Source organism: Oncorhynchus masou, chromosome 32 (assembly GCF_036934945.1).
Source record: "Oncorhynchus masou masou isolate Uvic2021 chromosome 32, UVic_Omas_1.1, whole genome shotgun sequence".
NCBI classification, from domain to species: Eukaryota; Metazoa; Chordata; class Actinopteri; order Salmoniformes; family Salmonidae; genus Oncorhynchus; species Oncorhynchus masou.
This window is the reverse complement of record NC_088243.1, coordinates 25,211,971-25,238,377: the sequence shown is the minus strand read 5'-3', so window position 1 is coordinate 25,238,377 and position 26,407 is coordinate 25,211,971. Positions and strand designations below refer to the sequence as shown.

Here is a 26,407-nt window from a genome sequence, read left to right as displayed (position 1 = left end):
CGGTTTCGTTCCGTTTGGTTCTATTTGGTTCCTAGTGAATCCACCCCTGTTAAACGTGACAGGTCCTCTTTGGGCATAGGTAAAAAAGTTTATTGAAAGAAGTAATTTAAGTATTATTTGCCTACATTTTATTAGTGTAATTGTCAATTAAACACGTAATAATAGTCATAAAAGAGGTGAATAATTAAAATATATATAAATATAATTGTATTGTGTAAACTAATCAGATATTGTATTACTCGAGCGCAGTCAATACACAATCGTATTGTAAACGCTAACTATTTTTATGGTGAACACACAAATATACTTTATTTCAGCATATAAAATAGCCAGCCAAGGTCAAAACTACATGTTGAATTTCTCATAATTCTGTACACACGCAGCGCTCGCGAGGTTCTCTCCAGCTGACAGATCGTCCAGTCCACTCCCCAGTCTCCACCCCTCTAGACTGCAGGCATGGCGGCTATCGAGGCTCGGGAATGCGAAACTGAAGGCTGTAGCAGCAAGGCCAAACTTCAATGTCCAACCTGCATCAAGCTCGGGATCCAAGGCTCATACTTCTGCTCTCAGGTAACATTCATTTTCTAATTCATTCAGTTAGAGAGGGGTCTGACATGATACACAGCGGCCCAGCAATACATAATTCATCACGAGGTAACATAACGGCCCTGATTGAGTTTCCTCACACACCCCTTTAGCTAGCCTAGCACATGAAGCTAACTTACAAGCAATTTTCTGCATAAAACCCTAACGTTTGCTAAAAAGTAACGGTTTGTAAATACATTATCTAGGAGGTCAACAACTAATGTTATAATCATGTATGAAAAATGCTTGTTAAAGTTTTCTTTATGGGTTTACTAGTAAGTTAGTTGCTAGCTAGCTTCTAGCTAACGTGAAGTCTGTTAGTTCATCTGAGCATCAAGTTTGCGAAGTCTAACAAATTAACGTTAGCTGGCTAGATAACTCTTCCTTGTTTGGCTATTTAACCATTTCATTCATTTTAACAAACAATGTCATTGAGCAAGTTAGGCTAACTGAGGCATGCGTTCAACATGCTGATGTGACGTTAACTAGCTATATTCATTCATTTGATTTCTCTGCCCCTGGCCTGGCTGTAAACCACCTGTGGCTTGCTTGTGTGAAATGTTGAGCAACTTTGAACGTTGTTAAATGAATGCATACCATTACCAATGTGTAACTAAGAGTATGTTAGAATGGGATACGATCATTGAAATTGCCAAGGATGCAGGGGCCAAGTGGCAGTTCAGCTGTGCACCACTAGAGATAAAGATAAAAGGCAGTGTAATTAGTTTAAAGCTTATAAACTTCTCTGGCAGTGTAGGCTCTGGCAGTGTGGGCCTAGATTCATTTTTGTCTGCTACAGATGGGTAGGTGGATCTGCTGCGAAGTTCCACACAGGTAGCTCTGTCAAAGCCTCTATCCCACACAGAGCCATGAGGCTTGTTGCATTCCAAAGGATATTTTAACCCCACTACTCTCTCCTTATTCTATTGGTCATTCAAAAAAATCAATTAATTGAACAACCAAGAGATTAGTCATGGTCAAATGGCCATTGACCTAGTTCTGAAAGAAAGTTATATCTTAGCCTTGTATGTCTTATTACCAGATCGACTAGCCTAAATGGCAGCGTTCCTCAATGACACTGTTGGAAACTAGTGGTTTATGTAACGTGTGAAATTCAGAGCTCATTGGTTTCACTCCATCTGACTTTAATATTGAGCAGGGATGCACAACTCCCAGTCAATTAGAGAAATTGATGAGGAATTGATTCCGCAATTAGGGCCAGTGGAAAAACCAACAATCAGCAGACACTGCTGCCATTAACACCTGTACACCCCTGGTGTACTGAGTCATGTATTTCTCTCCCCATGTCCTCTCATTCAGGAGTGCTTCAAAGGGAGCTGGGCCACTCACAAGCAGCTGCACAAAAAAGCAAGTATGTATCCTGAGCAATATTCTATCACATAGGCTTACTCCCTTCCAAATCATTTTTCAAATAGACCAAAATGTCCCTTCATGGCATTTGTCATTGTTCCCATTCTTACCTATAATCTGAAAGCATAGAATAGGTGAAAGCCCACATAATTGCCCAAGCTTTTCCATCCTCTATTTTTTTATGGTGGAATAGAGCAATGGTGTAGCCATTCAAAATGGATGATACACTGCAATCAGTACAAGCTATTAGAGCAGGGGTGGACAACCTGAGAGGGCAGCAACACAACTGATTCAACTAAACAGTGTCACCATTAAAGGCAATTATTTATTTTGTTAGTAGATTTGGGCATTTTACTGCTTGGCTGGAACAAAAACGTGTGCCCACACTTGGCCCTCGTAGGCTAAGCGTGCCCACCCCTGCCATAGTCTTGTGTGTATACGTGAACATCTAACTGTGATCTTTCACAATGGTGCCAAATCAGATGACCTAAATTACATTGTTTTTGCAGAGGAGGATAACCAGGATGAGGCAAAGAACTGCGTGGAGACCGACACCAACACAGACCCATGGCCTGGCTACCGCTACACGGGCAGACTACGCCCTCACTACCCACTCGTAAGAACACCTTTCTGGTACATTTCTAAATTGTGCTAATGTGCTGATATGAGCTTTTATGTAGGATATTTTTTTTCTTGGCTACATAGTAGTTCATCTAATGTCCACATAACATGATTAATAGACGTAAACCACACAAGCTTTGTGTAAGTTTACTCATTAGCCCCCGGGAGCTGTGTAATCATGTCTGTAATCGCTCTTCTTGTTGGTTGCTTCTGTGAGCTCCATATAATCAATCTCTGTTGTCATTGGTTCCCCCATGTAGACTCCGATGAGGACTGTCCCCAGTGACATCCAAAGACCTGACTATGCTGATCATCCACTAGGTAACGCTACTCCTCTTAGATTGAAACAGCCTCCAGTTGCTTTTAATTATTATGAAATCCTTTGGTGTCTATTTGGAAAATCTTCCCAAAGCTAGTATTATTTGTTGTGAGTTGTGTTGATATTGAAACATGACACTTTATCCAAGGAAAATTTACACTGTCAGTACTAGAGGTCAGCCGATTATGATTTTTCAACGCCGATACCGATTATTGGAGGACCATATATGCCGATACCAATTAATCGGCCAATTTTTTTAATATATATTAGAAATAATGACAATTACAACAATACTGAATGAACAATGAACACATTTATTTTAACTCCATATAATACATAAAATCAATTTAGTCTCAAATAAATAATGAAACATGCTCAATTTGGTTGAAATATGCTCAATTTGGTTGAAATATTTCAAAAACAGTGTTGGAGAAGAAAGTAAAAGTGCAATCAATATGTGCCATGTAAAAAAGCTAACGTTTAAGTTCCTTGCTCAGAACATATGAAAGCTGGTGGTTCAATATTCCCAGTAAAGAAATATTAGGCTGCTGTTATTATAGGAATTATGATGTGTCAACTATTTCTCTCTACCATTTGTATTTCATATACCTTTGACTATTGGATGTTCTAATAGGCACTTTAGTATTGCCAGCCTAATCTCATGAGTTGATAGGCTTGAAGTCATAAACAGAGCTGTGATCAAGCATTGCTAAGAGCTGCTGGCAAACACAGTAAGCATTCATTCAAACATTACGAGCCTGCTGCTTGCTACCACCACTCAGTCAGACTGCTCTATCAAATATCAAATCATAGTTAATTATAATGAAAACAGAAATACGAGCCTTTGGTCATTAATATGGTCAAATCCAGAAACTATAATTTAGAAAATAGAACTAGTATTCTTTCAGTGAAATACGGAACCGTTCCGTGTTTTGTCAAATGGGTGTCAACCCGAAGTCTAAATATTGCTGTAACATTGCACAACCTTCAATGTTATGTCATAATTCTGTAAAATTCTGGCAATTTAGTTAGTAACGAGCCAGGCGGCCCAAACTGTTGCATATACCCTGACTCTGCGTACAATAAACGCAAGAGAAATGATGCAATTTCCCTAGTTAATATTGCCCGCTAACATGAATTTCTTAACTAAATATGCAGGTCTAAAAAACTATACTTCTGTGTCTTGATTTTAAGAAAGGCAAAAGATGTTTATGGTTGGGTACATTCACGCAAAGATTGTGCTTTTTTTTTGCGAATGTGCCTTTGTTAAACATCCCCCATTTGGCGAAGTAGGCTGTGATTCGATGATAAATTAACAGGCACCGCATTGATAATATGCAACGCAGGACAATCTAGTTAACCTAGTAATATCAACTATGTGTAGTTAACTAGTGATTCTGTTAAGATTGATTGTTTTTATACGATAAGTTAAATGCTAGCTAGCAACCTACCGTGGCTCCTTGCTGCACTCGCGTAACAGGTTGTCAGCCTGCCACGCAGTTTCCTCGTGGAATGCAATGTAATCTGCCATAATCGGCATCCAAAAATGCTGATTACCGATTGTTATGAAAACTTGAAATCGGCCCTAATTAACCGGCCATGCCGATTAATCGGTCGACCTCTAGTCAATACCCAGTACTATACCTAGAAATAGTGTTGTCGTGAAACCATCATTTTGACTTCGATACCAGGTTTTGTATCACAATACTCAACAAAAAATTATGCCATGGGTGACCTACCGGGGAACAGTGGGTTCGCTGCCTTGTTCAGGGGCAGAACGACCGATTTATTTATTTTTTACCTTGTTAACTCAGGGATTCGATCCAGCAATCTTTCGTGTTACTGGCCCAAAGCTCTAACCACTAGGCTACCTGCTGCCCCAATATCATTACATCCAATGTTTTTTTTTACGTCAACATTTTTCAGACAGCCATGGAACAATTATACGTTCATACAATTAATTGTACTTTGTTTTTACCAATCTAACAAGATGTGGTATATCTCTTATCAAGATGTATGTAGCCTATGCCTATCCACAATACAGGTGAATGCATATTCAATAGGACTGTGTGCATGCATTGCGTTATTGAGCTTGTGCTGGCTGATTACATGGGTTACAGATGACAATCTGTTTCCCTTCAATTTGTGACTTATTTTTATCAACAATATTTGCATAGAAGTAGTTTTTTACTTTACCCCTCTTTCTCCCCAATTCCGTGGTATCCAATTATTTAGTAGCTACTATCTTGTCTCATCGCTACAACTCCCGTACGGGCTCGGGAGTGACGAAGGTTGAAAGTCATGCGTCCTCCGATACACAACCCAACCAACCCACTGCTTCTTTACACAACGCGCATGCAATCCGGAAGCCAGCCGCACCAATGTGTCGGAGGAAACACCATGCACCTGGCAACCTTTGTTAGTGCGCACTGTGCCCTGCCCGCCACAGGAGTCGCTGGTGCGCGATGAGACAAGGACGTCCCTACCTGCCAAACCCTCCCTAACCCGGACGACGCTAGACCTCCCGGTCGCGGGCGGCTGCGACAGAGCCTGGGCACGAACCCAGAGTCTCTGATGGCACAGCTGGCGCTACAGCGCCCTTAACCACCCGGGAGGCCCTTGAAGTAGCTTATTTTATAAAAATGTGCACTGTCTCATTAACCAGCAATGACTTCATTCATGAGGCAAGAACACAGTCAATTTGCGGAGGCAATAGATCATCTTTGGGAGAGATGTGAACAAGAGACCAAATAAGTGAATGAATAGTTTTGGTGACAATCGGTTTTCAAATCAGCAAATTTTGCATTGTGATTTGCACATTATCACTAAGTACTAGGATAGTGAATTTATGTTAGCTTTAGCTGTCATCTAGCAAGGAAAGTCTGCCTATAAAGCTGGAAGCTACTGATATCTTCTTGTGTTGTAAAGTGTTCAAGCTTGTATGAACATTGTATTACGAACAGTAATTAACAGTTATAACATTTCTACATGCAGTGTTGCATTATTCAAGTGTGTTAACCTCAGTGCAGCATGAGTGGGGAGCTAACATGATGCAGCCTAGACTCCCAGTGCAGGCCAGCAAAGAGTAAGTGGAGAAAGCACAGTGCGCACTATAATAAGAGGTTGGCTGCGCTGATTAACAGACTTGATCCGTGAGACAGATTTGACAGAAGTGCCCAAAGTAAAGACAAATCTAGTGCCAAACCGTTTTTCATGATCTAGTATCAAAAAAGACCGGAACAACGCTTCCCAGAAAAGTATTGATGTTTCTATGTTTAACATCTCACCTGACATACAGTATCAGTCATAGAAAATGGGTTTACTGCCCCAGCCCTAGATTCCACTAAAGCAGGTTATTCATGTTGTAACCATGGGAACCTCTAGGCTGAGGTTCCCACATCACTTTGACCATTTTACTCGCTCTAGCAGAGCTGATTAGGCTGTTTTAATGTTATCTAGAGTGTTGGTGACTAACTGTGCTGCTGGAAACAATGTGTTGTTTTGCGGACATTTACTGACACCAGTCAACAATGGGTGTTGCGCATTCGTAAATTCATAAACTATTCTACAATCAAACACGAGTGCTCTGAAATCAGAGTGAATTTTACGAACGCACCATCTGACTGCTGATTCGGGGTGTGGATTCAACTCCAAAATAATAGATTCCTTGACTCCCATTTTTGGGGCTGCGGTCCAAATACTTAAGACACACCCTCGCATTATGCCCTTAGGGGAATCCCCGTCGCCATCTTGGACGGTGATCCAAATGATTAGCCAAGCAAGGGAAATTTGCAACGTAAGCCCCTCAATCCTTGTTTTTAGTTGGCTTTGCAAGTGTACAATTATGTTCACTCCGGGGCCTGAAACTCCCCATAATTCAATTTGCAACGATTGTACACCCGCTATGAAAATTCTGCGAAAACTTAAACAACATCAATAAAGAAGTCAACATACAAGTGTAAGTTAAAACCAATGCAAATAAATGTAAAATTGTGCTTCTAATGCACATAATGGCACAAACACATCTCTTAAATAGTAAATATGTTTTTGTTTGGTTATCTTTTGGAATTTGTAGAAATACAACAAGTTCCTTCAGAAGTTCCAGCTAGGCAGGCTAACGTTAGTTAGCTAATTAATTTACTGGCTATCATACAGTAGGCCCTGCAAGTGTGTCCTCGTCAGATGTCATGATATGTCATTAAGTGTCCACTTAATTTGAGGGGATAGGGTGTGTCTTAAGTGTTTGGACCGCAGCCTGGGTGTCAAACTTTGATTCCACTAGGAATTAACTCATAAGATTCAGTATTTTTGCGACGGTAGACAAAGTTTTCCATAGTTTACTTCGAAAACACAAATTCTCACATCTTTCACAGCAAAAAGTGAGCTACAGAGGGAGAGTGATTGGGGGGGGGCACGGGGGGCACAGCCATGCACGGGGGGGAACGGCCATGCACGGGTAGGCATGTCAGCAACTAGGCAGTCAGAACTGTGCATTGGTGATCAGAAGATGTAGTCTATCACAATGCTTTAGTTCACAATTTTTTGGCTTGCAATGCCTCGGGCAAGTTTACTAAAGTAGGGGCTATCAATGAGTTGGCTGAGCTATACTACACGCAACAGCCCGAACACACACTAGCATTTTTCATAGGGAAGAGAAAGAGGAGCAAAGGAGGGGGGCAGACAGACAGTCAGAACCACGCCGTAGGCTATCTGCCTCGTAAATTCACCAAAAGTATATATTAGGCTATCAATGATTAATGGCTAAACTGTTCTTCATAGCGCCAGTGAATTGAAGTTGAACATCAGTTTAATTAGGCCTTCGTCATCAGATCAGTCTGACATTTTAGTTGCAGCCCCATCTAGGGTTGCACATTTTATTCAGAGGTAGAAACTTTAGATGGGAATTAACAGGAATATATAGCAATTAATATTAATACCAGTTAAATGTAGATGTTTGTTGCATTAGATATATTTATCATATGAAGACAAAAACATAAATTTTACCTTATAACAATTGCAAATTATTAAATCCTCACAATAGCAATTTTAAAAAGCAATTTAGTTACAAATTGAACTTTAATTAAATGAGTTGACTCTTCACATGGGATGATTTCCCTGAATAACAAAAGGGAATATTGAATGATCCATTGCATGTCCCAAAAACGTTTTCAACATCTGTAAAATGATAGTCGAGAAGCTAACGCTTTGGTTGTCTTCTCAGGCTTCCATGTCTTCTCCTTGGACCTCCTCATTGTCCACCCCTTGGACATCAGACTCTGAGGCCTCATCTTCACTGTCACTTTCCAACCTTGTTGAGGTTGGCTCGTTGTCAGGCTCAGAAAGCCTCATTTGCCCGGATGGCCACCAATTTTTCAACCCTTGTATTGTTCTGCCTGTTGCGTGCTTTGGTGTGTATGTGTTCCCAAACAAGGACCAGTTGCGCTCTGAGGGGGTGGGATTTTGAGGATGATTGAGGAAACAAGGGAAAGAGCCTCAGATGCACAGTCTCTTCCACCAGGTGATTGATGAGATGTGTTGGCATGACTGCCATATGGCATCTCCATCCCAAAGCCCTTGCCTGGAACTGTACTTCGCCAGACTACCAAGAACCATGCTCTCGTCCAGGCCAAGGGGGTGAGACCACAGTAGTGATGACACCATGGGCCTTGTTGATCTCTGCACCAGACAGGATGCTCTTTCCAGCATACTTTGGGTCCAACATGTACACTGCGGTGTGTATGGACTTCAGGCAGAAATCTTCACGCTTTTTGATGCATTTCAGAACTGCAGTTTCCTCTGCTTGGAGCAACAGTGAAGTGGGCAGGGCAGTACGGATTTGTTCTTACATCTGCAAGCAGAGTCTGAACATCAGACAGAATGGCATTGTCTTCCTCAATCCGTGCAATGGCTATTGCTACTGGTTTCAGGACTTTCAGGCTGCTTACCACTATCAAAATGCATCATCCAGGAGGATCCTCTTGATCGGGCTTTCCATATCGACAGACTGTGATATGGCCATTTCTTGGAGAGACTCCTTCCCCTCCAGGAGGCTGTCAAAAATGATAACACCACCCCCAACGGGTGTTGCTGGGCAGCTTCAATGTGAGGCTCTTATTATTCTCACTTTGCTTGGTGAGGTAGATTGCTGCTATAACTTGATGACCCTTCACATACGTAACCATTTCCAAGGCTCTCTTGTAGAGTGTATTCATTGTTTTCAGTGCCATGATGTCCTTGAGGTTCAGAGTCAATGCATGAGCAGCACAGGCATTGGGTGTGATGTGAGGGTAGGACTCCTCCACTTTAGACCAAGCAGCCTTCATGTTCGCAGCATTGTCTGTGACCAGTGTAAATGCCTTCTGTGGTCCAAGGTCATTGATGACGGCATTCAGCTCATCTGCAATGTAGAGACAGGTGTGTCTGTCCCTTGTGTCTGTGCTCTTGTAGAATACTGGTTGAGGGGTGGAGATGTAGTTCATTATTCCTTGCCCACAAACATTCGACCACCCATCAGAGATGATTGCAATACAGTCTGCTTTCTCTGACTTGCTTGACCTTCATTTGAACTCTGTTGAATTCTGCATCCAGCAAATTAGTAAATCAAGCATGTCTGGTTGGGGGGGTGTATGCTGGGTGAAGAACATTGAGAAATCTCTTCCAATACATGTTGTCTGTGAGCATCAGTGGTGAACCAGTTGCATATACAGCTCGAGCAAAACATTCATCAGCATTTCTCTGACCATGTTCTTCCATTGAGTCAAAAACGTCTGATTTCAGGAGGACCACGAGCTGTTATCGATAAGGTGTCTGATTCATCATCTTCACCTCAAATAGAAGAGGAGGGACTTTTGTCAGAGGTTGCTTGTTGTGAGCGCTGAGCGAACTTTATGCACTTGGCCAGATGATTCTGCATCTTTGTTGCATTCTTCACATATGATTTGGCACAATATTAGCAAAGGTACACAGCTTTTCCTTCTACATTAGCTGCATTGAAATGTCTCCACACATCAGATTGTGCCCGTGCCATTTTCCTGTAAAGATTTGAAGAAAATTAGTTTAAAAAAATAAAAATACAATTCTGTGTACAGATAAATAATTAAGAAGTTAGATTAAACTCCTTTGTAAGATAAATGTTTTAAAATGGAACATGTATGGAAACAGGTGAATTAACACTCAGTTAGCAGGCTCAAGCAAGCTAAAATCCACATGGTAGCAAAAACTAACTAGCAGGAATTGTTAGAAATGGTTTAAACACACTTTGCTGTAGGCTACTATTTACTAGTTAACAAAAAAATCATGTATGTCATAAAATATATTCACCCCACCCAGTATTGTAATCAAAACTTACCAGAAAGCATGTAGTCCTTGACTCAGACAGTGTAGTAGTGTGGGCATAATAGCATCTCATTGGTGTGCAAGATCTTGAGAATCAGCTGTGATAGAAGAATGCACTGTGCATGCATAGGGTTGCAATTCCATTGAATTGGGGATAGTTTAAACAAAATGACACAAGACCTATAATTGCCTTGTGTATCCCACAATAAAGGTTCACTGTTTATAAGCTAACGTTTTTGATGAATTTAAGCAAAATTCCTGCATGCACAGTGCATTCCAACTTCTCATGGAAAATGTACTCAAAATTCCTGAAATTGACCAGAAAGTTTCCGAACCTTTGCAACCCTAGCCACATCTTGTGTAAGGCCAGCCAAAAGAGCTCCATTTTGCTGGCGATTTCAATGTTGGAACATGATATGATGGGAACTCCATGCATTAATTTAGCTATGATCCCACAACCTTTTTAAAGATGCAACAAGTACTCTAATTTCGACTTATGTTACAATACCTACACTACCGTTCAAAAGTTTGGCATCACTTAGAAATGTCCTTGTTTTTGAAAGAATAGTAAGAAATGCTGTCCATTAAAATAGCATCAAATTGATCAGATGTACAGTGTAGACATTGTTAATGTTGTAAATTACTTTTGCTCCAGATAAACAACTAGTCTGAAGAAGGCCAATTTTATTGCTTCTTTTGTCAGTACAACAGTTTTCAACTGTTCTAACAAAATTGCAAAATGGTTTTATAATGATCAATTAGCCATTTATAATGATAAACTTGGATTAGCTAACAACATGCCATTGGAACACAGGAGTGAAGGTTGCTGATAATGGGCCTCTGTACGCCTATGTAGATATTCCATAAAAAATCAGCTGGTTCCAGCTACAATAGTCATTTACAACATTAACAATGTCTAAACTGTTTCTGATCAAATTGATGTTATTTTAATGGACAAAAAAAATAGCTTTTCTTTCAAAAACAAGGGCATTTCTAAGTGACCCCAACCTTTGGAACGATAGTTTATGTATTTCTCTACTGAAGCAGCGAAGTCTGAGAGTAAGTAGTAGCTCGTGCACATTGAATTCCAGTTCAGGTTCTCTTGATGGTAAGGGGCTTTAACATTTTCCTCCATAGCCAAATGATCCTGGCAAAACCTCATTTTGCTAGGCAACCGTGCAAACTTCCATAAATAGAAATGACTATGTATGGAATCTGATTGGAATGTTGACTCCGGCCAACTACTGCATAACATATATTTGACCATTCAGTTAGCCAGCACTAAGAGTGCGTGTTTTCGTGAATTAATAACTTTCTCTCATAACCCATTTCACATCAGTCACTTCCCAATTCTGATGATCTCTGCATTGCAGTGTTCTCAAAATTAGAATGTAACCTAGATTTCTGGGCACTTCGAAATTTAAAAAATCTAGACCTCATACAGCTTGGCTGGGTTAAATATAACCATAAGTAGCACAACTGTCGATTTGCTTTGCTGTCCTTTCCCAGAATTAATCGCCAGACAGTCTGCTGGAGCTAGAAACAGAAGCATATTGTTACACCTGCTAAATATGTGTATGCGAGCAATAAAATTTGATTTGAGTCTGCCACAGTGCTGTTCATTGTTAATGGCATCAAATCGCTTCCTGTCGTCCTGAGTCTAGTCTACACAGTGTGAACCTGGCTAGTGAGGTGGCATAATTAATCTACCCCTAGGCTTTCTCTGTTGGTTCAGAGTACAAACAACCCATTGTTGAACTGCAACTCAGTATTGTACACATGCACATTAATATTTCATCTCAGCACATTAATATTTCATCTCAGCAAACAAGTAAACGGGATGAATTCCTTTGTATGTTACAGTAGATGGCTGTTGTAGCAGGTGCCTTTTGTCTTTTTGCTAGCTTCTTAGCAAGGTTTTGGGTCTATAGCAATTGAACTCTGTCCAGGTAAATTCTCCTACTCAATCCATTAAATGAGAACTTTACCCTATAATAACGTTTTACCTTTGCTTAATCTGTAGACAAACTAGCTTAAACAATGGCATTCCTTTATACATTTGCTACCTTCTGAAAAAAGTGTCTTGGTCGATCCCATGGTCATTCCCACTTGTGTCTGGCTATGTATGCAAGTGCTTTTGAGTGTTTGTGTGAGTTTAAGAGGGGGTGTATGTGTGCTCGCATGTTTGAGTGGGAGAGGCTGGTGTCTGAAGCTCTTTTCTACTCATCACTTCAGCAGCAGAAGTGGGTCTTATGGCAGGTACGTCCTACCCCACCCACAACAATTCCTTATCCCCCCCCATCTGTGCAGCACATAACCACACACTGTCGCTCCTCTTGTTGTATGTTTCTTTTGTATGTCTCCATCAGCGAACACCAGGCAGGAAACGGAACCATGGTCAAAGATATTGTGTTTCTGCATGGCATTGTTTTCATTCATCTTTTGCTGCTGCATTAGAGCTATGGTCTGTATTTTATCATAGTGATGGGGGTTTTGTATAGTAATTGTGTTGTCTCTGCTAAGTGGGTGATAAACATACTGATGTGGTTGTGGCTCATGCTTCAGTGATGTTGCCTACACCGATTATGACGCTCATGTCAGTGCTGTGGTCTATACATTGTATGTAAACATTGTTTGGTGTTGTGATCTGATAACCAGATAAAAACTGTACAAGAAGAATGACATGGGCCTTTTCAATGAAAATAGTCTAACCATGTGGCTCAACCAGAATAACTGTATGCCTATGTCAATAAAAAGGCCCCCATGCCATAGAATTATGTAGCTCTGAAATATTTCCATAGGAGTAAACAATATAGAGAATTCCACCCAGCCAGATAAGGATCCTTTCAGCTCTACAGGTTTTTAGTGTAAGGGGCAGAGGTTGATTTTGGAGCGCCGCAGAATTGAGGAGGCTTCAGGAGATCTGCAGATCAATATTATCATGCCCCTTTGTTGACTTGTGTAGAACTGCACCCTTGTGATATAGTGTATTTTTTTTTTTTTTTTTTTTACTAGGCAAGTCAGTTAAGAACAAATTCTTATTTTCAATGACGGCCTAGGAACAGTGGGTTAACTGCCTGTTCAGGGGCAGAACGACAGATTTGTACATTGTCAGCTCGGGGATTTGAACTTGCAACCTTCCGGTTACTAGTCCAATGCTCTAACCACTAGGCTACCCTGCTGCCCGGTTAGCGAAGCCAGGTTAGGTGAGGACGTTTGGTGTCTACTTTAATTTAATGCAGTGAATCTATTCTGTGAGGATGTGGGCTTCAAAAGTTGCGTTTTACATAGGCAGCCCAATTCTGATCTTTTATTGTTGTGAGTCTATGCTAGTAGATACCATAGACTTCCAGTAGTTGCGCTAATGCTAGTTAGTATTAGCTTGCAAACTACCTCGTACTTCCTTCATACTGGAGACAGAGACACAAATGATATCCACTAGTTCATCGGACTATGGGGAAGTAGGCAAAGGGCCTCATTTACCTAAGTATCCCTTTTAAGCTCTTTCCAGTAGCATAACTACTTTTTTGAGCAGATGCATGAAGTGGTTGAGTCAGTAGACTGGTTGTCCGTTTTGAGTGAAAGTCAGACTGGGCTGAGTGATGTTCGTTGACTCAGTTTAATGGAAAGCTGATCAGGGTGAGTTGGTGTATGGATAGAATAGTGACGTTAAAATGAGGCCAGTATGTCTATTCTTTTTGCTTGTTTTTATTTTTTTAAGGCATGTCTGAGTCGGAGCAGTCTTTGAAGGGCACTTCACAGATCAAGATCCTTCCTGCCGAAGACATTGAAGGCATGAGAGTTGTGTCTACGGTAAGTTATTCAATTGTTTTTTTAATCTTTCGCTGTTGCAGTTAATAACATACTCAAACAGTTTTAAAAACAGTGGTTTTGAAATGCAAAGTCTATTTCTGTCTTTTGTAGCTGGCCCGAGAGGTGCTTGACATTGCCGCCCTGATGGTGAAACCTGGCATGACCACGGAAGAGATTGACCACACTGTGCACCTGGTAAAGACACTAGCCTCCTTTTCCCTCTTTCCCATCCACTCACTTTCTCCTGTCACTCTCTTCCTTTTTCACTCTTTCCTCCTCTCTCCCTCGTCTTGAACATTGACGTGTAAGTACTTCCTTCCTCCAGGCCTGCACAGCCAGAAACTGTTATCCCTCCCCTCTCAACTACTACAACTTTCCCAAGTCCTGCTGCACGTCAGTCAATGAGGTCATCTGCCACGGCATCCCAGACAGGAGACGTCTGGTGGATGGGGATATCCTCAACGGTAGGTTTCCCAAGGGCAAAAAGTGGCTTCCCCATCTTTACCGTTACTTACTTGAATTGACTGGACAGGTGAAATATAAATCCCCAGTTGGCATCCTCCATATTCTTTCACCTAATATATGTTTTCAGATCATTGAGTATGATGTGGTTTAAATAGGTGAGTGAGACTTGACTATTGAGATGCACATAGAGAATGGGCTAGTTCCCATTAGACAGACTGCCAAAGAGCTCTTGCTGACATCATGGTTTGACAAGAGAAATGGTTTTTATTAGTATTCAGCAAGAGTCTATAGGACTTCAGCCAAAATGTAGCCTGTGTCCTATATATGTCTGCTAACGGGACTATTCTCAAGAGAAAGATCCCATGAGACACTGCCAAAAAAACTGACTTACAGCATGGTTTGACAAGTGGTCTCATGAGCATGATAGTGCCCAAGTATTTATCCCTCTGTTACAAAGTGTGACTGAAATTGATTTAATTGTGGGTTTTTTTCTATTGTCTACACAAATATTTCAAAGTGAAAATGTCAGTGTCAAAGTGAAAATTTTATTATATGAATGCTAACAAATTAATAAAAATGAACAACTTCAATATCTTGGTTGTATAAGTATTCACCCCCTTTGTTATGGCAACCCTAAATTAGTTAAGGAGTAACAAGTTGTGAAAGTAACTCTGTGTGAAATAATAAGGGTAAACATGGTTTTTTAATGACTTCCCCTGTACCCCATTTATAAAGCATCTGTAAGGTCCCTAAGTCGTGTTTTGAATTTCCAGCACAGATTTAATCTATAAAACCAGGGAGCTTTTCCAGTGCCTCGCCTCATACAGATTGGTAGGTGGGTAAAACATAAAAAGCAGACACGGAATATCACTTTAAGTAGGCTCAAGTTAGCGCTTAATCTGTGGATGTTGTATGAAATGACCCAGACACTACAAAGATGGTTGTCCTTCCTAACCCAACCCAAGCCTTGCATGACCCGACATTATACATAGGGCCTGTTTTTTTAATCAATAACTAGGGTATGGGCAGGGCTCGGGTATCACTAAATTAATCACTACCATTTTGAAACGGAGCCATATGCTCGTGCTCTGCTGCACAGTACACCAGACACTGGGAGAGGAATTCACCTTTTCAGCAGGACAATAACCCAAAACAGAAGGCCTAATATATACTGAGTTGCTTACCAAAGAGACATCATGTTTCCATGTAGCCTAGTTAGTTTTGACTTAAACTTGCTTGAAAATCTATGGCAAGTCTTGAATGACCATTTAGCAGTTATCCCGCATCCAACTTGACAGAACTTGAAGAATTTTGTAATGAATAATGGGAAAATATTGCACAATCCAGGTGTGCAAAGCTTTTAAATACTTATCCGAAAATAGTCATAAGCTGTAATGTCAGCCAAAGGTGTTTTTTTTAGATATATATATATATATATATATAATCAAGATAAAGCATTAATTTATTTTATTACAGGCACTGTATATATTTCTGCTAATGTTCAGCATTCCCCCCCCCCCCCCGTGCAGTGGATATTACTGTGTACCACAATGGATTCCACGGAGATCTCAACGAGACCTTCTTTGTCGGAGAGGCAGATGAAGGGGCGAAAAAGCTTGTCCAGACCACCTTCGAATGCCTTATGCAAGCCATCGACTCAGGTAGGATCTCTTACCTGATGCCAGATAAACCAGTTTTTTTTTATATATAATTGTGGATGACCGGCTCAAAGGTCTTATGTAGCAAAATTTATAAATTGTGTTTTTTACATTGAGTAAAAGTAGAGACTAGAAAATGGTATGTCATATACTGCAGTTGATAAACAATGGAAAAGTAATTGTACTTTTTAAAGTTGATAAACTTGTAACCTCACTTTTGAGAAAATGTCCCTTGAATGTTTTAGTACATCTACTGGAGAGCTCTTCTTTGTCTACACCCATTCAGAATTGTTCACAACATTTTAAGCTTTAAGGATTCACATGTGAGGCTATGTACTAAACAACCAAAGATTTCAGGACTAAAGGCTGAAACTACGGGAGTGTTGGTCAATTTAATCTGGAGTGCCAGTGTGCTCTGGGCGTTCGGAAACCCAGTGTTGTCAGATTGACAGTTTGTAAATTTAGAGCATTTCTCTCGGGGCGTTTAGAGCACACATTGGACACTCTGGATGAAACTTTGGGTTGATCTGAGCTTTCTGACCTAACTGGCTAACGTTGGCTAACTACTTTCAGATACAAATGAGAGAACAGCTCACTCTGACCATTTTACTCGCCCTAGCAGAGCTGGTTATCTAGAGCGTTGGTGACTGCAACTGTGACGCTGGCAACTATTTAATTACACATTTTTTGCCCAAGTTTACTGACACCGAACATATTCGTTGGGTGTTGAGCGTTTGTAAATTTGTCAGTTATTCGGCACTCAGGCAGACTCGGGAGAGTGCTCAGAAATCGGAGTAGATAGCGAGAGTAAATTTACCAGCTACGTCTATCGACAGTTGTCACAGTGACATCATAAACATTCTATTGAAATAGTTTCTTGCATAGTGGAGTCTTGTTAAGAAATTAAGACATCTAGCTAGCTAAACAATGAACCATAATCCCAACTCCTAACGTTAATACACTGCATGATTCTGCAGGTAACTAACCAACTATGTTCGATGTTAGCTAGCTAGCTAACATTAGGCTATAACTAGCAATGCAAATGGCTCTGAGATACGAATAATATTACTACACAGATCATACACGTAACGTTAGCTAGCTAGCTAACAGTACACTTTAATTTGACATGAATTTCTGACAAAATTAGAAACTTGTCAAATCTGAAAATGGAGCTAGCTAGACTCTCTTACCTGTATACATGGATGGATGCTTCTCCCTATGTCACGGATGACATGGTTACCCTTAGTTTGAAGATGTCATCCGGAGACAGGTGTTTTTATACAACAGCCTTCTGTGTGTTCTCTTTTCGACTCAGTCTGCATATTTGCAATCAAAACGCCAGAATTTCCTTAGATATCATACTCTAATTCCACTGATTTCAAAACTCGGTCCTCCAGAAAGTGGGGAGCAACAGTTATGCAGTTCTACCTAATATCTTTCAAAGGCCCTATTTGGGAAGGATTACCTACACATACTGTCCAGATCATATTATAGATAGAAGCATGCTACATGGCATGCCAATCCAAACTCATCTCTCGGCATGTTCAGCCCACTCATTGTCTCATCCAACCATGGCTAGCTGGAAGGTTGCGGCTTTTTTCCATGGCTAAACCAACTAGGCTCGTAATTTAACAATTTTATTTGTATTTACAGATGGCGTACAAGTTTGTTTAAGGCACATGAAAGTTGACATGTTCCAGAAGGCATTTCTGACCAAATGCATTTTGATAAATAAATAAAGTTTGCATTCAAATGGCGCTCCTGTGAAGTAGTGACGTGCCTAGTTTCCTGGAACGAGTCTCAATTAGGTCAGCATCACAATGTTGTCCCCCTCTTCCTTCTCTAGTAAAGCCTGGTATCCGCTACAGGGAGCTTGGTAACATCATCCAGAAACATGCCCAGGCTAACGGCTTCTCTGTGGTGCGGAGCTACTGTGGCCATGGCATCCACAAACTGTTCCACACTGCTCCTAACGTGCCCCACTATGCCAGTGAGTACCCCTCCGTCTCCTTCCACCAATACGCTTGAAATTGACGTCCTTTTCTCAGATAACACAGTAGCCTACTTCAAATTTTATAGGTCACCTACACGTTAATCCTCAAAGGATTTTGGGGGAAGATGTATAAATTGGTGGGTTTCCTTTCTTTGCAGAAAACAAAGCGGTCGGAGTGATGAAACCTGGCCATGTATTCACCATCGAGCCCATGATCTGTGAAGGTAAGGGTTCTCAGACATGACAGCAGGTTTGGGGTATAATTTTGTTTGTGTGTACTTAATGTAATGGTTGGTAATTGTGTACCTGTGTTTTAATACTGTACTTGTGTGCTTAACACTGGCTACTTGTGTGTTCTGTGTAGGTGGTTGGCAGGACGAGACGTGGCCTGATGGCTGGACAGCTGTGACTCGGGATGGGAAGCGTTCCGCCCAGTTTGAGCACACCTTGCTTGTGACGGAGACGGGCTGTGACATTCTGACACGCCGGCTGGACGACAACGGACGTCCCCACTTCCTCAACCAAATCTAAATGGGGGGAGGGATACAGCAATGAAATGACTGTCTCGTGGGCAGCTCACTTTGATCCCCAATGTCATATCACACATACACGCCTCTAACCTGAGGCACGCCGCCCGCCTGCCTTCCCCCTCCGGAGGCTGTCCCTGCCGCGGCCTGGCTCTCACCGTTCCACGAATTTAGTGTTGTTCTCCAAGATTTACGGGAGGTACTTGAATACATCTGATATCAACTGTGTGGATTGTTTTAATGAGGCTGTTTTAAAAAATAAATGTCTCATCAGGAGATGAAAAGTAAAAATAAAGAAGTGTATTTATGCGCAGTAGCAGGTTTAATTTTTACCTTGATTGTGAGCTTTGATTCTGTTGACATTTGACTGCAGAGGTGTGGAAAGGGTCATGCTTCAGTTTGACTCCTTGACCTCTAGACATGTGCCACCTTACTGTGTTGCCTAATTGACAGCAAGGCAACTGGGTCCTATTGACTGGCCAGAGAGGGGAGCTGTTGAGCTCAGTGTTCTGCTGAAGAGTGTAGTGCAGGTCTATTCAAACCTGGGTCCTGAGGTCTGCAGCACTGCTAGTTTTCTTTTCTCTCTTGTAGTGAACTAGTTGATTTAGGTTCATTGATTGACCAGAATCTCCTTGCCAGGTCTGGTTTGAATCGGGATGAAAGCCTGCAGTGCGGTGGACCCCAAGGCCTGGATTGGAATTGCCCTGGTGTAGCGCGTTGAGCCTTAATCTGTGTGAATTAAGAATAACCATGCCAGATAATGTCTGGGCAGCATGTCTGTTATTCCTCAATCCAGTCGATCAATATTTACCTTGATATACTGTTGAGCAACACTCTTGAGTCTCCATTTTAATCCAATCTTTCCAGTTTCTCTGCCAGCTTTTTATTTCTTCTATGATGGGAGTAATAAACAGCTGTTCTGTAGTGTGTGTGTGCGTATATGCTTTTGTGTTTGAGTGTGGTGAGGACTGTATAAATGCCAAAGGCTCTATTGCAGCAGAAGTCTGGGTTTACTACAGACCTGTGAATTAATACCCTTTTTCAGAGTACTGTATTATTAAAATAGTAATAACATAATCATTGAAGTATTGATTGTTTTGCATTAGCTCAAAGTTAAGTGTTTCTTGTTTTGTACTTCTATGATGTGCACATTAAGAGAATCTGACTGCAAATGACATGATACTCGTTCACTAGATGCTTTCTCCCACTGCTAGGCTCAATTATCCTGGCAACAGGGTTCAAATGAATTTGACCAGTAAGACAATCCTTTGAGTATCCTTTGATTTTAATGTATTCAATTGAAATGGAGAAATAAGGAGTGATGTTATGGTTTTCAGAGCCGCCTCTTGAAATCTAAAATTTCAGGACAACACGAATACTGCAGGACCGAGGAAACGAGAAAGATTTACATTTAGTAAACACAAAATGAAAGCCGGCTTTGTTGTGATTTTTGTGCAATGCCTTAAAATTTCCCAGCATGCATTATACTGAAGCCCTCTGATCCGTTCGAAGGGTGGTGTGTGGGTCACAATCATCCACCTTCAGCTTATTGTTCATGTACTCACTGACCAGTTTAGGAACACCCTCCACACTTGTATTTCCTATGGAAAGCAAATGCAAAGCATGACCTCAGTTCAATCAATGATAGACAACTACACAGAGCTTTTGGCTCTCACTAACACACTAGACCTATCCCAGTTCCTGTCCAAGTTCATCCTGTCACCAGTTGGAATGGGTGAATGGAGATCTTTTGCCCGCCTGCTGACAAGCCTTCAGGGCCGCACTCTGGAACAGTCACTTACACAGCTGTAACCTTGCTATCGTGCCACTATGGCCATTAGGTGTAACATAGATAACATATGCTACAATTGAGATTACAACACTTACCTGCAGTGGTGGAAAATGTACCCAATTTTCAAAAGTAAAGATACCTTAATAGAAAATGACTGAAGTGAAAGTCACCCAGTAAAATACTACTTGAGTACAAGTCTAAAAGTATTTGGTTTGAAATACACTTAAGTATCTAAAGTAAAAGTATAAATACTTTCAAATTCCTTATATTAAGCAAACCGGTCAGCATCATTTTCTTGTTTATTTTAATTTACGGATAGCCAGGGGCAAGCCCCAACACTGACATCATTTACAAATGAAGCATGTGTTTAGTGAGTCTGTCAGATCAAAGGCAGTAGGGATGACCAGGAATGTTCTCTTGATAAGTGTGTGAATTTGATCATTTCCCTGTCCTGCTAAGCATTCAAAATGTAACGAGTACTTTTGGGTGTCATGGAAAAAAGTATATACTTTTAGGAATGTAGTAAAGTACAGATACCCCCCAAAACTATTTAAGTAGTATTTTTACTTGATTACTTTACACCACTGCTTAGTTGAGCATTTGTTGACATTGTTTTTTTTAATCATAAAATTGAGAAAAGCACTGTGCACTCTTTCTACATATTGTCAGTAAAATGGTCATTAATTCCCCAAACACTCAAGGGTGGTCTGTAAAAGTAGAATCCATTTCCTCACCATGATGCACACACATATGAAGGGATAATCCAAACTCCTTGGCCACTTTAAACTGGGTTGAAGTCAATCCCAATGATCCTGGTTGCCTCAGCTGCTTTGCATCCCTTGATGGCAGCCAGGCCCAACACGCCAAGGCCAAACACTGCACAGATCGAGCCCATCTCCACCTGTAAGGACATCATTGGGCATGCAAATCACCAAAAGAGACTAGGTGTTAGTTTTGTCCTGTTATAAACAATCAGTTGTGTTCGTAAGAAAAGTCTTGTGATTTTTACAGAACTTGCACTCCACACAGTGAGGTACATAATGATCACAGTATCCCCTAAAAACACACACAATAAATAACTTGTTAAAGCCCTGTATGTATTATATCAAGATATTTTAAAAAATATATTGAAAGCTCTTGGAATGTGAGCAATAGGAGGTAACAATATCCTTCTGTTAAATTTATCTCTGACTCAGTCAGTATGATCCGAGATCTGTATATAATGATGAGATGCTCACATCTCCGCCCTAACAATGGGGGGAGTCGTCCCAAAGACGGAAAGGCTGGCGACAAGCTTAGATCCAAAATAAACCTATAGAAACTTATTGGGTTTATTTTGGTGAGAGTGAAATCTCTCGCTTTGCCGCTACCTCTCTGGTAAGACTACCTGGTTTGAATTTTGTGATACCATCTTCAACGCTCTCCATCGTCACAGCACCTTCACGACAGGGAAACCCCACTCTGGGTTTGAGCCACTCAGGGTTCAGGAATCTGTATGGCAGATCCCAGAGGCAACAATTTGCAGCACATTCAGGGTATTTTAATTTGGCCAATTTAGGAGATGATTCAACTTTACCATTGTCCACTTAGGTAATTACAATAACCAGTGTTTTCAAGGGCAATCATGAAACCACCCCCCATAAATGTCAATGATGTTAGTAATTTAAGGGTAACTGGACTCTTGCCCTATGATTTCTGGTCACCCACTCAACTCTCCCCCTCCCAGAACTTGTCCCATCTTCACGGTAATCTCTTAATGTAAGGAGCACTGCAACATGGCAAGCTAAATCAATTGAATTGAAAGTAATTGAAAGAAAGCAGTTAATAATACTAAGTGTGCTATTGTGACCAAGGTATAAGGTACACCAGTGGTTCCATGCTATAGTACATGACCGTGTGACCTTTATCTTGATGCGCACTTCCTCCACGGAGAGGGGCTCCCCAGCCTAGCATGACACTGCGGCCCGGCATCGGATCACAGCAGTTCACTGTCACATGGCCAGACAAGATGCATCTCATTTCAATCAACACATTTGATAGAATGAAACACACATTTGACAAATCAAACCTTGTTTACTTTTTTAAAACTTGGCCACTAATTTCATGCCAAGGAATCATGTTTGGCTTAGCACTCAAAGATGTATTTCCCCCCAGACACATACAGTATATCCAATTTATTAACAGTAGTTTTTCCATTGCCACGGATTGTGTGGAAATAATTGCAACAGTGGACTGTCTCCTCTCCCAAAATTACAGATTGCTCAAGCCCTGGATTTTTGCCTTTCTTTTCATTTGAAAAACAATAATCATACTCTTTATAGTTTAGCAATATTCTACATGACCTTTGATACATTGGAATATAACACATGGCCTCATAGTACAGTTTTTTGGGGGAAGACATGGTTGCTGAGTGAGAATATAGCACACAAAATGGCACACCCTCTTATAAACACTGGCTGAGCTGGAGAGCCTAAAGATCTGTCTCCCTGCTTGTGTCTGACTGCACTATCCGTGGCAAAGGAAAAACTACTATATATATATTGAATATTCTGTATGCGCTTGAGTGCTAAGCCAAACATGATTCCTTGGCATGAAATTGGTGGCCAAGTTCAAACAAAGTGAAAAAGGTTTGATTTGTCAAATGTGTGTTTCTTTCTATCAAATGTGTAGATTGAAATGAGTAAGGAGTTGCATCTTGTCTGGCCATGTGACAGTGAACTGCTGCTGTCGGGAGGACAGCTCATAATAATGGCTGGAATGAAATGAAAACCATGCATTTGATACCATTCCATCCACTCCATTACAGACATTATTATGAGCCGTTCTCCCCTCAGCTGCCACCGCTGGACGACACAGATCGTTTTGTTGACATATCACCTTTAGAAGAATATGGAACAATTCAAATGCCTTCAGAAAGTATTCACACCCCTTGACTTTTTCCAAATTTTGTTGTGTTACAGCCTAAATTAAAAATTGATTAAATATAGATTTTATTTTGTCGCTGGCCTGCACACAATACCACATAATGTCAAAGTAGAATAATGTTTTTCGAAATGTTTTACAAGTTAATAAAACATTTAAAGCTAAAATGTCTTGAGTCAACTATTTAGCCCCAATTTCCTTAACAAGTCACATAATAAGGTACATGAACTCACTCTGTGTGCAATAATAGTGTTTAACATTATTTTTGAATGACTACCTCATCTCTGTGCCTGCCCCACACATACAGTACAATTATCTGTAATGTCCCTAGGTTGAGCAGTTGTCACAGATTCAACAACAAAGACCAAGGTTTTCTAATGCCTCGCAAAGAAGGGCACCTATTAGTAGATGGGTAAAATAATAAATAAGAAGACATTGAATATCCCTTTTAGCATGGGATTAATTACACTTTGGATGGTGTATCAATACACCCAGTCACTACAAAGTTACAGGCATACTTCCTCACTCAGTTGCCAGAGAGGAAGGAAACCGCTCAGAGATTTCACCATGAGGCCAATGGTAACTTTAAAACAGTTACAGAATGTAATGGCTGTGATAGGAGAATATTCAGGATGGATCAATAACATTGTAGTTACTCCACAATCCTATCCTAATCAACAGAGTGAAAAGAAGGATGCCTGTACAGAATAAACATATTCCAAAACATGCATCCTGTTTGCAACAAGGCACTATAGAAATTTTGCAAAAAATGTGGCAAAGCAATTAACTGTTTGTCCTCAATACAAAGTCTTATGTTTGAGGAAAATCCAATACAACACATGGGTCCTGTGTGGCTCAGTCGGTAGAGCATGGCGCTTGCAACGCCAAGCGTTGTGGGTTCGATTCCCGCTGGGGCCACCCATATGTAAAAGTAGTGGCCCCAGCCGACTTGTAAGTCGCTTTGGACAAAAGCGTCTGCTAAATGGGATATATTATTATTATATTATTATTATTAGTACCTTCACATTTTCAAGCATGGCGGTGACTGCATCATGTTATGGGTATACTTGGGACTGGGGGGGAGGTTCAGGATTAAAAAAAATACGGAATGGAGCTAAGCACAGGCAAAATCTTAGTGGAAAACCTGGTTGTCTGCTTCACACCAGACACTGGGAGTTGAATTCACCTTTCAGCAGGACAATGACCTAAAACACAAGGCCAAATATTCACTGGAGTAACTTACCAAGAAGACAGTGACTGTTCCTGAGTGGCCAAGTTACAGTTTGACTTAAATCTACTTGAAAATCAATGGGAAGACCTGAAAATGGTTGTATAGCTATGACCAACAACCAATTATACATTAAAGAATTTTGAAAATAATATTGGACAAATGTTGCACAATTCATGGAATGCTCTTAGAGATTTACCCAGAAACACACACAGCTGTAATCACTGCCAAAGGTGATTCAAGCATGTATTGACTCAGGCAGCTGAATACTTACCTAATCAAGATATATTTCATTTTTCATATTATTATTATTATTATTATTTTTTTTTTACAAATGTTTAGAATTTTTCTTCCACTTTGAAATTATTTTGTGTAGATCGTTGACAGAAATATGACAATTAAATCCATTTTAATCCCACTTTGTAACACCACAAAATGTTGAAAAAGTCTAGAGGTGTGAATACTTTCTGAAGGCAATTTACATGAGAATATAATATACACTAACCTTTTCTGCAGTTGCCATTTTCCCTCTCATTCAGAGGTAAAAATGTTAGGGCAAAGTAGAGGTCTTATCAGCCACAGTGGGACCAATCAAAATGCAGCAACCAAGCAGTCATATGCTCACCATGTCCCAATTCTCTACAGTGGTGCTGGTGCCTGAGTGCCTCTCCTCAACTCCTTTCTTTTAGGTTACTGATATAACAGTTCTGAATGGGTGAAAACAATACAGTGGATGGATACCTATGCTAACCAGGGCTTATTGCTCTCACATTATCTAATAGTTTATTACAAAGTTAAGGATACAAGGGAAGGAAACCATGTAAGACTATTGGGACACACACACACACTCAGACCCTTAAGTGAATGTATACTGAACACAAACATAAATGCAACATGTAAAGTGTTGGTCCCATGTTTCATTAACTGAAATAAAAGATCCCCAAAAAGTTCCATACACACAAAAAGCTTATATCTCTCAAATGTGAACAAATTCATTTACATCCCTGTCAGTGAGCATTTCTCCTTTGTCAAGATAAGGGCAAACAAGATGAGGTAATACTGATGTATCTGTTTATTGTTCATTGACCGTAACCCTCTCTCTTTTAGATGGTTGCCGATGCCTCTGAAGAGGCAGAAGGCAGAGGAGTTGAAACAGAAGCAGCAGCAAGATGCTCCATGGGAGGCATGGAGGAGCGCATGAGGGAGAAGGTGCAGAAGGTCAGCGCCATACTGCGCCTCAAGATAAACTGGGGTGGATGAGCTGAGAAACTACAAGGTCTCTCAACGCCAAGAATACAGTTGCAGTGACTTTGTGATCAACTCCAACAAGGACGAATCCTGGGTTATGGAGGAACTGGTGGAGAACCTTGACAAAGAGTCCCTCCCATTCAGCTGTGGCTTCATGTGTGGGACTTCGAAATAGGTGAATCCATTGCGTCCAATATTATCAACCTGGGGATTATGAAAAGCCACAAGATCATTGTGATAGTGTCGAGAAACTTTGTTGACAGTATGTGGTGTTGCTTCGAGTTGCAGGTGGCTCAGTCCTGGTTTCTACTTGAGGGCAACCCCAACATCATACTGGAAGACTTAGAGAAGGAGAGGACCAAGAAAGTTGTTGGGCTCCATAGGTACCTCAAAAGGAACACTTACCTGAAATGGAGGGACAACCCCTTTAGCTAAATAAGACTCCAAAAAGTGACAAAAAATTGGCATTTATAAAATTGTAACTAAGCTGCCTGTTTCCATCACAGCTTTATTTTAATATACGGTATGAC

The 26,407-nt window shown here is 40.7% G+C and overlaps 1 protein-coding gene across 1 annotated transcript; it reads left to right on the top strand.

The window, feature by feature from the left end:
* Window positions 1-3: 3 nt before the first annotated feature.
* On the top strand, window positions 4-19,764 carry LOC135525759 (methionine aminopeptidase 1-like). Its single transcript, XM_064953575.1, has 12 exons — window positions 4-79; window positions 384-570; window positions 1,906-1,957; window positions 2,466-2,572; window positions 2,838-2,898; window positions 13,953-14,044; window positions 14,156-14,239; window positions 14,370-14,508; window positions 16,039-16,170; window positions 18,014-18,157; window positions 18,319-18,384; window positions 18,525-19,764. The coding sequence occupies exons 2-12, from the start codon at window positions 457-459 to the stop codon at window positions 18,689-18,691; spliced, it is 1,158 nt and encodes a 385-aa protein (XP_064809647.1). The 5' UTR covers window positions 4-79; window positions 384-456; the 3' UTR covers window positions 18,692-19,764.
* The last annotated feature ends 6,643 nt before the right edge of the window (window positions 19,765-26,407 follow it).

Excerpts from the sequence above, each read along its gene's own strand:
- LOC135525759 (XM_064953575.1), top strand. The coding sequence starts at position 457 with ATGGCGGCTATCGAGGCTCGGGAATGCGAAACTGAAGGCTGTAGCAGC. Across the intron at positions 2,573-2,837 it reads TACGCCCTCACTACCCACTC|ACTCCGATGAGGACTGTCCC; the intron begins GTAAGAACACCT and ends TCCCCCATGTAG. Across the intron at positions 16,171-18,013 it reads TATGCAAGCCATCGACTCAG|TAAAGCCTGGTATCCGCTAC; the intron begins GTAGGATCTCTT and ends TTCCTTCTCTAG.